Source organism: Macaca thibetana, chromosome 2 (genome assembly GCF_024542745.1).
Source record: "Macaca thibetana thibetana isolate TM-01 chromosome 2, ASM2454274v1, whole genome shotgun sequence".
Lineage (NCBI taxonomy): Eukaryota > Metazoa > Chordata > Mammalia > Primates > Cercopithecidae > Macaca > Macaca thibetana.
In genome coordinates, this window is record NC_065579.1 from 105,901,113 (window position 1) to 105,914,014 (window position 12,902).

The 12,902-nt window shown below is 44.5% G+C and overlaps 2 protein-coding genes across 4 annotated transcripts in view; one reads left to right on the forward strand and one right to left on the reverse strand.

Annotated features, from left to right (window-relative positions):
- Positions 1–12,902, reverse strand: part of DCAF1 (DDB1 and CUL4 associated factor 1) — a 204,847-nt gene that overhangs the window by 188,897 nt on the left and 3,048 nt on the right. The window lies entirely within an intron of this gene.
- Positions 1–12,902, forward strand: part of RAD54L2 (RAD54 like 2) — a 122,117-nt gene that overhangs the window by 48,204 nt on the left and 61,011 nt on the right. For all 3 annotated transcript variants that reach the window (XM_050780669.1, XM_050780668.1, XM_050780670.1), the window contains one exon: positions 5,826–6,018. In XM_050780669.1, coding sequence (XP_050636626.1) covers positions 5,880–6,018 — 139 coding nt within the window. In that variant the 5' untranslated portion in view covers positions 5,826–5,879. The remainder of the gene's footprint in view (positions 1–5,825; positions 6,019–12,902) is intronic.

The window sequence follows — 12,902 nt, forward strand, 5'->3', positions numbered from 1 at the left end:
TAATTCTGCTGATTCTTGGCCAGGTACCACTCTACTGACAGGTGTTTTTGTCTTTGAACTTAGCAAAGCCGAACAACATTTTCCTTCACTCTCAAGATTGCCATGAGGTGCTAGGTTAGGATTGTCTGTGGGTTTCTTAATAATTACAGCCTCTTTTTAACAAACCCAATATATTAAACTGCAGACTTATTAAAACACTTAGGGGTTGAATATTTGCTTTTCAGAGTGGTCCTCTTTAGAATTCCTTTAAATAGCTAGTTCTCCAGTTTCATTAAAATATAATTTGATTCCCAGAATTTGCTTTGTAGGAACACAGGTCCTCATTAAGGTGCAGCATACCCATTATTGCTCTTATGGTTTCTATGCATTAGAGGCAGAGCTCCTTGTCACTGGAGATTGAAGCAGTGTTTTCCCTGGAATGAGGAGCAAATGAGGGAGATGGATTATTTTCTTTATCACCCCCCTCCCCCCCCCACCACCAACCGTGTCTGTCTAACAGTTCTAAGAGCTGAGTACTGAATCAAGGCTGCCTTGTGTTCTGAAAGGCTATGCCCCCATAGAGGTATGTGTGTGTGAGGGTGGAGCCCCTTAGAGACAGAATACAGTTGACTGCTGCTGCCCACCAAGGCCAGCTTTTCCTCTGCCATTTTCACTTGTTGCCTGGGCTCAAGTGATCCTCCCTCCTCAGTCTCCTAAGTAGCTGGGACTACAGGTGCACGCCACCATGCCCAGCTAGTTTTTGTATATTTTGTAGATATGGGCATCGCTGTGTTGCCCAGGCTGATCTTGAACTCCTGGACTCAAGCAGTTCCCCCACCGTGGCCTCCCAAAGTGCTGGGATTACAGGCGCGAACCACCACACCAGGCTCTTTGTTGCCTTTTTTTTTTTTTGGACAGGGGCCTGGGAGTCTCTCTCTGTTGCCACCACACAATTTCTTCCCTAGAATGACAGGCATTCAGATTACCTAAAAGTACTTGCTAATTAAAAATGGTTCTCTAAAATCAGCCAAGCACACTGCAGAGAAAACACTCTTTTTTTTTTTTCTTTTTTTTTTTGAGATGGAGTTTCACTCTTGTTGCCTAGGCTGGAGTGCAGTGGCGGGATCTCAGCTCACTGGAACCTCCGCCTCCCGGGTTCAGGCGATTCTCCTGCGTCAGCCTCCTGAGTAGCTGGGATTACAGGCATGCACTACTATGCCTGGTTAATTTGGTATTTTTAGTAGAGATGGGGGTTTCACCATGTTGGCTGCGCTAGTCTTGAACTCCTGACCTCAGGTGATCTGCCCACTTCGGCCTCCCAAAGTGCTGGGGTTACAGATTTGAGTCACCGTGCCCGGCCAAAACACTCTTATCTCAAGGAGTCTAGGATGAAAGAGAGGGGTTATGCTGATTACAACTATTGACTTCCAAACACAGAGTAGTTATTGATGAATATACTAACATTCAGAAATAAATTTCACTGCAAATATTAAGAAGTAAATTTTACTTCCAAAGTTGTTGATAGCTAATTGATTTACTACTTCCTTTATGAACCAGTGACACAGGATAGTTAGTTATTACTTTCTTTCTTTCTTTCTTTTTTTTTTTTGAGATGGAGTCTCACTGTGTCGCGCAGGCTGGAGTGCAATGGCGCGATCTGGGCTCACTGCAAGGTCCGCCTCTTGGGTTCACGCCATTCTCCTGCCTCAGCCTCCGGAGTAGCCGGGACTACGGGTACCTGCTACCACGCCTGGCTAATTTTTTGTCTTTTAATAGAGACGGGGTTTCACCCTGTTAGCCAGGATGGTCTCCATCTCCTGACCTCGTGATCCACCCGCTTCGGCCTCCCAAAGTGCTGGGATTACAGGCATGAACCAACTTGTCTGGCCCTTTTTTTTTTTTTTTTTTTTTATAAGACGGAGTCTCGCACTGTTGCCAAGGCTGGAGTGCAGTGGCATGATCTCGGCTCACTGCAACCTGTGCCTCTGGGGTTCAAGCAATTCCCCTCAGCCTCCCGAGTAGCTGGGATTACAGGCATGTGCCACCATGCTCAGCTAATTTTTGTATTTTTAGTAGAGACGGGGTTTCACCATGTTGGTGAGGATGGTCTCAAACTCCTGACCTCGTGATCTGCCCGCCTCGGCCTCCCAAAGTGCTAGGATTACAGGTGTGAGCCACCACGCCCGTCTGGATAGTCATTTCTACAGAGATTTAAAATCTGCCAGGTCACTAAGTGAATGGTAGCTCAGCATTAGTTATATGAATTTGTATTTGTTGATCACATTTCTCCCCTGTCCCTTAATGCCCTTTGCAGATGTTTTTGAAAGTGAGTTATTAATGCAAAAATTTAAATTTTATTACTAGATCCTTTCACAGCTGTTTTTTACTTTGTCTTAAGAGGCTAAGTACATGAACCATCTGGACACACGTACTCTTAATTCCTGTTATTTCTAACTCTGAACAATCCTAAAGTTCTAGTTTTCCAAAACTCTAAATAATCTAGTTTGCTTTTCTTTTCTTCTTCTCTGTTCACGAGAAGATAGATGTTATGTTTCAAATTATCTGAAGCTTAGTAAGAGATTGCAGTTCTGCAGTACTTTTTATGTTAAATGACTAGAGACTTGTACTTCGGTTTTTATTTTGGGAGATAGGAATTTGAGGATGATCTGATTGTTGATGTATTTATCTACAGCAGTTTGTCTTATAAAAGATGATTTATGGCCGGGCTCGGTGGCTTATGCCTGTAGTCCCAGCACTTTGGGAGGCCGAGACGGGCAGATCACGAGGTCAGGAGATCGAGACCATCCTGGCTAACACGGTGAAACCCCGTCTCTACTAAAAAATACAAAAAACTAGCCGGGCGAGGTGGCAGGCGCCTGTAGTCCCAGCTACTTGGGAGGCTGAGGCAGGAGAATGGCGTAAACCCGGGAGGCAGAGCTTGCAGTGAGCTGAGATCCGGCCACTGCACTCCAGCCTGGGCGACAGAGCGAGAGACTCTGTCTCAAAAAAAAAAAAAAAAAAAAGATGATTTATGGCCGGGCTCGGTGGCTTATGCCTGTAGTCCCAGCACTTTGGGAAGCCAAGGCGGGCGGATCACGAGGTCAGGAGATGGAGACCATCCCGGCTAACAGGGTGAAGCCCCATCTCTACTAAAAATACAAAAAATTAGCCGGGTGTGGTGGTGGGCGCCTGTAGTTCCAGCTACGGGGGAGGGAGGCTGAGGCAGGAGAATGGCGTGAACCTGGGAGGCGGAGCTTGCGGTGAGCCAAGATTGCACCTCTGCACTCCATCCTGGGTGACAGAGTGAGACTCCGTCTCAAAAAAAAAAAAAAAAAAAAAAAAAAAAAAAGATGATTTACCTCTTCTCTGAGTTTAGTATGAAAATTTGAGCCTGGGTGCAGTGGCTGATGCCTGTAATCCCAGCACTCTGGGAGGCCAAGGAGGGAGGATCACCTAAGGTCAGGAGTTTGAGACCAGCCTGGCCAACATGTTAAAACCCCGTCTCTACTAAAAATACAAAAATTAGCTGGGTGTGGTGGTACACACCTGTAGTCCCAGCTACTCGGGAGGCTGAGGCAGGAAAATCACTTGAACCTAGGAGGTGGAGGTTGCAGTGAGTCGAGATCGTGCCACTGCATGCCAGTCTGGGCAACAGAGTGAAACTGCATCTCAAAAAAAAAAAAAAAAAGAAAAAAAGAAAAGAAAAGAAAAATTGAAATATACAGAAAAAATGGAAAGAATTGGCCAGTGAACTTACTAGTTAACATTTTGCTATATTTACTTTATCACAGAGCTACCCAACTAGCCATCTCTTTACCATGGTTTTTTTTTTTTTAACCCTCAAGAAGGAGTGACCTTTATAGCTAATGGTAAAGTGATGAGAGACAAACAGACATGCACAGTACCTGACACATGGTGGACATAATATAGCAGGTTAACAAATGACGGACTGAATGTGAATGAATGAATAACTTGGGTAAAACATAATTCTAGCTCCTGAGTACTCCCAGCCACTCCTCCTCTGCCGTTGGTGCTCACTCTACCTGGAACACACTCCCTCCAGATGTCTGTATGGCTTTCTTCCTTTCTTTTGGTTTCTGCTCAGTGAGAACTTCACTGACCTCCCCTATATAAACTAGCAGCTCCTCCTGCCACACACCAGCCTTGAGTACTCCCTGCATGCTTTGTTCTGCCTCCTTCTGTGTCCCCAAACTCTAGAATAGCACCTGCGATTATATACAGCTGTTCCTCCACGTACAGTGGGGTTACATCCTGGTAAATGCATCGTAAGTTAAAAATATTGTAAGTTGAAAGTCTGTTTAATACACCTACCTTACTGAACATCATAGTTTGGCCTAGACTACCTTAAAGATGCTCAGAACACTTAACACTGTCTTAGCCAGGCATGGTTGTATGTGCCTGTCATCCTAGCTACTCAGGAGGTCTTAAGCAGGAATATTGCTTGAACCCAGGAATTTGAGACTGCAGTGATCTATGATTGCGCCAATGTACTCCACCCACACTCCAGCCTGGCCAACAGAGCTGGACCTTGTCTAAAAATAAATAAATAAAATAAAGAGCACTTACATTGTTTACAGTCAAAATCATCTGGCAGCACAGAAAACTGCATACTTTATGATAGCATGGTGGATTGGAAGCTTCGGCTCGTTGCTGCTACTCAGCATTGCCAGAGAGTATAGTTTCATATGTTACTAGCCTGGGAAAAATTTAAAATTTGAAGTACAGTTTCTACTGAATGTGTGTCATTTTCGCACAATTGTAAGGTAAACCATTGCAGGTTGGGGACTCTGTGTGTATATATATGTACATATATATATATACACACCCACACATACATATATATATACACACACACATATATGTATATGTATAAAGAAATATAGAGAGTTGGTGCTTAGGAAACAGTTGATGCAGGAAGGAATGAACAAATGGGAATTTTAAGGTTTATAGTTTTGTTGTTATTGTTACTTTAAGGTGTTTTCTTGTCAAAATAGCCAAGAGATGTTTGAGCTATGCAGAGTCACCAAAACATGACTCAGAGCCAGTACACTCATAGAGAATGTTGTGATTTGGGTACGGTTAGCTTTCCTTTCTTTTTTTTCTTTTTTTTTTTTTTTGAGACGGAGTCTTGCTCTGTGCCCCAGGCTGGAGTGCAGTAGCCCGATCTTGGCTCACTGCAAGCTCCGCCCCCCTGGGTTCACACCATTCTCCTGCCTCAGCCTCCCGAGTAGCTGGGACTACAGGCGCCCGCCACCTCGCCTGGCTAATTTTCTTGTATTTTTAGTAGAGACGGGTTTTCACCGTGTTAGCCAGGATGGTCTTGACCTCCTGACCTCGTGATCCGCCCGTCTCGGCCTCCCAAAGTGCTGGGATTACAGGCTTGAGCCACCACGCCCGGCCAGCTTTCCTTTCTTAGAGAAATTCCAGGGAATTCATGTTCAGCATTTTTTTATTTGTTTTTATTTTGGAGACAGAGTCTCACCTCGTCGCTCAGGCTGGAGTGCAGTGGCGCCATTTGGCTCACTGCAACCTCTACCTCCCTGGTTCAAGCAATTCTCATGCCTCAGCCACCTGAATAGCTGGGATTACAGGTGTGTGCCACCATGCCTTACTAACTTTTGTATTTTTAGTAGAGATGGGGTTTCACCATGTTGGCCAGGCTGGTCTCGAGCTCCTGACCTCAAGTGATCCACCCACCTTGGCCTCCCAAAGTGCTGGAATTACAGGCGTGAGCCACTGTGCCCAGCTGGCAGTTTTTTCTTTGAAAGACTTGTGCTTCTAAGCAAAACCCTTGGTGATTCTGATGTCTCTTATCCTCCTCCTAGCACCCCTGCAGTGGACCATGAGTCGGTAATGCCCACTGAGGACCTCTGGGAGCCATGTCAGACGAATCTGCCTCAGGGAGCGATCCAGACCTGGACCCGGACGTGGAGCTGGAGGATGCGGAAGAGGAGGAGGAGGAGGAGGAGGTGGCAGTGGAGGAGTGTGACAGGGATGATGAAGAAGACCTGCTGGATGGTAAGTGGGCTCTACTGAGTGGCAGAAATTGCCTTATATTTTCCTCCAATGGAATTTTTGCTGGGAGACTTTGGTGTTTCCAGTGGGATTTCTTAGGCCATCCATAGTGAGAAGACACAGACTAGGAACTGAGATGCAGTGAACTCAGCTGCTCTTTCCTAGGAAGTGGATTGTTGTTCCTCCACATAAGCTTTGTTTTACTGCTGAAAGAACCTTTAGCCTTTAGCTTGTCTCTGACAGATTTATGGACTCAGGTCCAGAGATTCGAGTGTTACATACTTGCCCAGGTTATGGAGGAGTCAATGGCAGAGTCCCTATGGTAAGACTTTGCAGTCTGGAGGCCATGGGCTCTTCAGGTAGATGTGAGGGTAACTGTGAGTGGTCTGTAAGTTTTCTGAAATTATACATACAATTCTGCTTGTGTGTACATGAGAGAATTCCCCAGGCAGAGATTCTCAGACAGTTTCACAACTTCAGAAAGGTCACTGCATCTCCTGCAGTGCTGCTCTACCTCTTAGCCATTCCAGTGACTATAAATTGCTCCTACTGGGAGGGCACTGCATCTCCATAGCTGGTAGGCCCCCTTTTGATGCCTTCTAATTGGTTTGCTCAGCTCACTCCTTTCTTTGCCCTCAGCTTCTTGAAATGGCATTGGACTTTTAATGTTCAGTCTAATGTTAGGTCATTTGGCCAGCCACAAGACTTCTCAATTAATTCCAGCCTTTTATGGCATGGGATTTAGTTGTTTGTAAGCTTCCTACTGACTGAGGAATAGGGTTTTTGTCTGTTCATAGCAGACCCCCTAGTGGAACTGAACCTTGCATTAGATCATCTATTTACTTGAATCTGAAGGAACATAGGAAAATGCACTCCTGCCATTCTCCAGATTCCAGGAGGATGAGCACTGATCCTCCGTCTTTGCTGATGTTTACTATCTTCAGTTCTCATTCATCCTAACAGCTGTTATGTGGCTTGGGATCCATTTGCCCTCCTTTATACTGTCTAGAAGCCTCTCTCCATTTCTGCAGGGAAATGACCTTTCACTTTTATCCCCCCAATAGCATTTGCTGTCCATTGCTAGCTTATTCAGTTGGAGTCTTATTTCTAGAAAGTAGAATGAATAGAAACAATGGAAGACAGTAATGTTTGCTTGGTTCTTATTATTCCTGAGATGATGTTAGAGTCCCTAGGTGTCAACATCACTTTTTGCTTTTCATCATTTGGGTTCTCATAACTATTTACAGACACCCTTAGAACTCCCATCAGGTTTAGATTGGATTTTAGATGCTTCTGGTGAATGTAATGGATTTATACACACTGTCTTCCCTGTTGGCTTCTTGGAATTCTCTTTTCCTTGTAAAATTGTTAATTATTCAAAAATTATGATATGCTTCTGCGGACTTTACTATTATTTAGAAATGACAACAATTTAATTGTGATTTGTCTCAGAATAGTGTAGCTGTGTAATTCGATTTTTTTTTTTTTTTTTTTGAGACAGAGTTTCTCTCGTTGCCCAGGCTGAGTGGAATGGTGCCAACTCGGCTCACTGCAGCCTTCACCTCCCGGGTTCAAGCGATTCTCCTGCCTCAGCCTCCTGAGTAGCTGGGATTACATGTGCCTGCCACCATTCCTGGCTAATTTTGGATTTTTAGTAGAGATGGGATTTCTTCATGTTGGTCAGGCTGTTCTCGATCTCCTGACCTCAGGTGATCTGCCTGCCTTGGCCTCCCAAAGTGCTGAGATTACAGGGGCGAGCCACTGTGCCCAGACTTAAATACTTTTTTCAAATTTTGAAATGACTCATTTTTATTGAAGTTCAGAGTGATAAACAAACGTCCCATTAGGCACTATGTCCTGCTGTGCTCTGCTAGGTTAACTGACTTCTTGGAATTTGACTCATGGACCATCTTTTATATTTCACTACAGTGTTAGAGCCACAAAAGTAAAAGTGATACTTCTGTTACTTGTAGTGTCTTTTATCCTATTTTACCTCTTAAAGCTTCTTTTTTTTTTTTTTGGTCGGCCCTGGCTGGAGTGCAATGGTGTAATCTTGGCTCACTGCAGACTCTGCCTGCCAGGTGCTAGCAATTCTGCTGCCTCAGCCTCCTGAGTAGCTGAGATTACAGGTGCCTGCCACCACGCCCAGCTAATTTTTGTATTTTTAGTAGAGACGGGGTTTCTCCATTTTGGCCAGGCTGGTCTTGAACTCTTGACCTCAGGTGATTCACCCCCCCCCTCGGCCTCCCAAAGTGCTGGAATTATAGGTGTTAGCCACCAAGCCCGGCCTAAAGCTTTTCTTTTCCTCTCATGTTGAGCACTCTATGCAATTTTCCTGAAAAATCCAAGACCTGCCTATGTCTTTAGTCTTGTCCTTGCTGCCATCCCGTAGTCATGGGTAGAGCAGCTAGCTATTCTACCATTAAGAGTATCTGTGAATAGGCTGGGTGCAGTGGCTTACACCTGTAATCCCAGCACCTTGGGAGGCCAAGGTGGGCGGATCACAAGGTCAGGAGATTGAGACCATCCTGGCTAACACGGTGAAACCCTGTCTCTACTAAAAATACAAAAAAAAAAAAAAAAAAGCCAGGCGTGGTGGCGGGTGCCTGTAGTCGCAGCTACTTGGGAGGCTGAGGCAGAAGAATGGCGTGAACCCGGGAGGCGGAGCTTGCGGTGAGCCGAGATCACGCCACTGCACTCCAGCCTGGTCAACAGAGCGAGACTCTGTTTCAAAAAAAAAAAAAAAGAATAGCTATGAATAATCTAGTTTTAGTTGGCGTAGTGTGATGTGGCCTTTTTGTTTTCTTAGAGCAGTGGTTCTCATCCTGGTATGATTTTGCTTCTTAGGGAACAGTTTACAATGTATGAAGACATTGGTTGTCAGGATTCTTGGGGATAGGGAGGGATGTTACTGTCTTCTTGTGGATAGAGGCTGAGGATGCTATTAAACATCCTATAATGCATAGGAGAGCCCCCAGCTCACCTCAAAAATTATCTGTCCCAAATGTCAATAGTACTGAGATCTGAGAAACCCATTTCACAAAGGAAATTTACTTCAGCCCTTTTTATTTGAAGTTTCATTTCTTTTTTTTTTTTCTTTTTTTTTGAGACGGAGTCTCGCTTTGTCGCCCAGGCTGGAGTGCAGTGGCGCAATCTTGGCTCACTGCAAGCTCCGCCTCCTCGGTTCATGCCATTCTCCTGCCTCAGCCTCTGAGTAGCTGGGACTACAGGCGCCCGCCACCACGCCCGGCTAATTTTTTGTATTTTTAGTAGAGAACGGGGTTTTATCGTGTTAGCCAGGATGGTCTCGATCTCCTGACCTTGTGATCCGCCCGCCTCGGCCTCCCAAAGTGCTGGGATTACAGGCTTGAGCCACCGCGCCCAGCCTGAAGTTTCATTTCTAATGGATAACCATAGCTTACTTTTATATTGTTTGTCATAGTTTACACAAGCATGTGAACAATCTTATTCTTTTCAAAAAACTGTCTTTTGGCTTTGATATATTGTGTTTGTTTTCTTTTTAATTTCTACTTTACTATTTTCTTTTCTATTTCTTTTGGGTTTATTTTGCCTTTCTTTCAGACTTCTTATGAATGTGTGTAGCTCATTAATTTTCAGATGTTTTTCTATATAAGTATTTAAAGCTTTCAAACTTCTTAAGAATGTGCATAGCTCATTAATTTTTAGATTTTTTCTATATAAGCATTTAAAGGTATAATTTTCCCTATAAGCTTTAGCTCCGTTCCCCCATAAGCATTTTGACACACTTTATCATACTTAATTGTCTTTCTTTTTTCTTTTCCTTTTTTTTTTCTTTTGAGATGGAGTCTTGCTCTGTCGCCCAGGCTGGAGTGCAGTGGCGTGATCTCAGCTCGCTGCAACCTCTGCCTCCTGAGTTCAAGCAGTTCTCCAACCTCAGCCTCCCGAGTAGTAGCTAGAATTACAGGCATGCACCACTATGCCTGGCTAAGTTTTTGTATTTAGTAGAGACATAGTTTCACCATGTTGGCCAGGCTGGTCTCAAACTCCTGACCTCAGGTGATCCGCCTGCCTCTGCCTCCCAGAGTGCTGGGATTACAGGCGTGAACCACCACGCCCGGCCCATACTTAATTGTCTGGATAATCTTGTGTGTTAAGTAGGGTAGATACATTTTACATATGGGGAAACTGAGACTCAGAAAGGTGAGTGGCTTACTCAGTATAACTTAACAAGAAAGTGGCAAAGCTAGACTTTTGATCTTGAAGGCAGTGCTCTTTTTTCAAACCAGTGCTGCTTCTGAGACCATAGATTCTTACAATACCCTTTCCTGTGATAATTTTGCTTTCTTTCCTAGTTTCTGCTTTGAGGGAAGAAGGTGATTGTTGATTATTGTAGAGCAGAGGTGGAAGGACAGTTAGAAGTAACTGCAGGTATAAGGCAAAGTAGAAGGCAAAGTATGGCAAATGCTAAGGAATGATGAGCTGTCTTATTTGTTAATGCACTGGACACAAGACGGGGATCACTGGAGTGAGACTGGAGAGAGGACCTATGGTCAGATAGATCATGGAGTAGTTTAGAATTTGCTTTATAGGCAACATGGAATTGATGGGTGCTTTTCTTTGTTTTTGAATGGAGTCTCACTCTGTCATCCAGGCTGGAGTGTAGTGGCACAATCTTGGCTCACTGCAATGTTCACCTCCCAGGTTCAAGCGATTTTCCTGCCTCAGTCTCCTGAGTAGCTGGGACTACAGGCACCGCCACCACACCCTGCTAATTTTTTGTATTTTCAGTAGAGACAGGGTTTCACCACATTGGCCAGGCTGGTCTCAAATACCTGACCTCAATTAATCCACCTGCCTCAGCCTCCCAAAGTGCTGGGATTATAGACGTGAGCCACTGTGCCTGGCCGATGGGCACTTTTACTGAGGAGCATCCATCAGACCTTTGACTTCAGGAATGTTACTCTAGCACTGCATCAAAGACATGGACTGTATTGTAGATAGGCAGGATCAATTAGGTCTGTAGTAGAACTCTATGGGAAAGGGTAATGAGGATTAGAACTGTTTGTGTCAGTCAATCACACAGGAGAAGTAAATGGTCAGACTTGTTGCATTGGATTTTATAGGACTTGATGACTTATTGGATTTGTGGGGCAGATTGAAGAGGGATGGGTAAAAGCCTAGGAAGATGATGAGATCTTTTACAAAGGTGGGATGAACAGGATAGAGAGTGGATGGGGGAGTGAAAGCTATTTTTGGCTTTACTACAATAAGTCGGGGCATTGTTTCCTCCTTGATACTGACCTTTGTATGTTGAGTAGTGGGATAGTAGTGCAAGAACTGGTTATTATAGAACACAGAGGTTTGGCTGTTGGAGAATAGCACCATGACTTTTATCTTCAAACCAACCTTCAAGTGAGGAGAAGATAGTTCTTTTTGTTTATAACATGTTAAAGGACCCATGACATGTTGTGAGACATTTTAGATTTGGTTTTTCACCCCCCTCTTTTTCTTTTCTCCTGATATCTGTCCTTAGCTTTCTCTATTCTTTCAGAATAGTAGGGAAAGTAGGGTGTTAACACCTTTAGGGTCTGTTGTTATTAAAGGTAGAGGTTCAAAATTTGATACCTCTGGGATTGGCTTTCCTTATGTGATGGTTTTTCTTTCATTCATTCATTCTTTTTTTTTTTTTTTTTTTTTTTGAGATAGGGTCTCACCCAGGATCACTCAGGCTGGAGTACAGTGGCATGATCACGACTCACTGCAGCCCCCCCAGGGTCAGGTGGTCCTCCCACCTTAGCCTCCCAGGTAGCTGAGACTACAGGCGTGCGTCACCATGCCCAGCTAATTTTTAAAATTAAAAAAATATATATTATTTTATTTTGAGATGGAGTCTCACTGTGTTGCCTGGGCTGGAGTGCAGTGGAGCTATCTCAGCTCACTGCAACCTCCGCCTCCCAGGTTCAAGCGATTCTGCTGCCTCAGCCTCCCAAGTAGTTGGGGTTACAGGCATGTGCCACCATGCCTGGCTAATTTTTGTGTGTGTGTTTTTTTTAGTAGAGCTGGGGTTTCACCATGTTGGCCAGGCTGATCTCAAACTTATGACCTCAAATGATCCACCCACCCCAGTCTCCCAAAGTGCTGGGATTACAGGCTTTTAAAATTTTTTTAAAAAATAGAGACAGGGTCTCTCTATGTTGCCAGGCTGCTCTTGAACTCCTGGCCTCAAGCAGTCCTCCTGCCTTGGCCTCCCAAAGGTGCTAGCATTACAGGCATGAGCCACTGCGCCCAGCCTGGCTATTTTTTTTTTTTTTTGCAGAGACAGGGTTTTGCCATGTTGCCCAGGCTGGTCTCAAACTCCTGGACTCAAGCAATCTGCCTGCCTCAGCCTCCCAAAGTGCTGGGATAACAAGCGTGAGCCACCGCACTTGGCCTGGTAATGGTTTTGGGGCTCCATATTTTCTTCTAGCTTAGCTTCAGGTCCAGTCTATTGCCCCACATGAGGTACTTTGGAATATTTAGATGAAAAGAACTCCTGGAATAATCCAGCCTTTATTTTAAAAAGTTTATTTCCAGTTGCTGCTTAATGTATGTTCCAGTGGATGTGAAAGTGTGGAATGATTGGATACATGTCGCAGGTAGAGTCCTATGTTTTCGTGGCTTTGTAAAGGGATTTTCCAGTGTATTGCTGGTTCATTGGCACGTTTATTTATTTCCTTGATGTCACTTCACTGTTTTTTTTTTTGTTTTGTTTTGTTTTTGTTTTTTTTTTGAGACAGAGTCTCACTCTGTTGTCCAGGCTGGGGTACAGTTGCAGGATCTCGGCTCAGATTCCCAGCCTCCACCTCCCAGGTTCAAGCGATTCTCCTGCCTCAGCCTCCTGAGTAGCTGGAATTACAGGCACACAC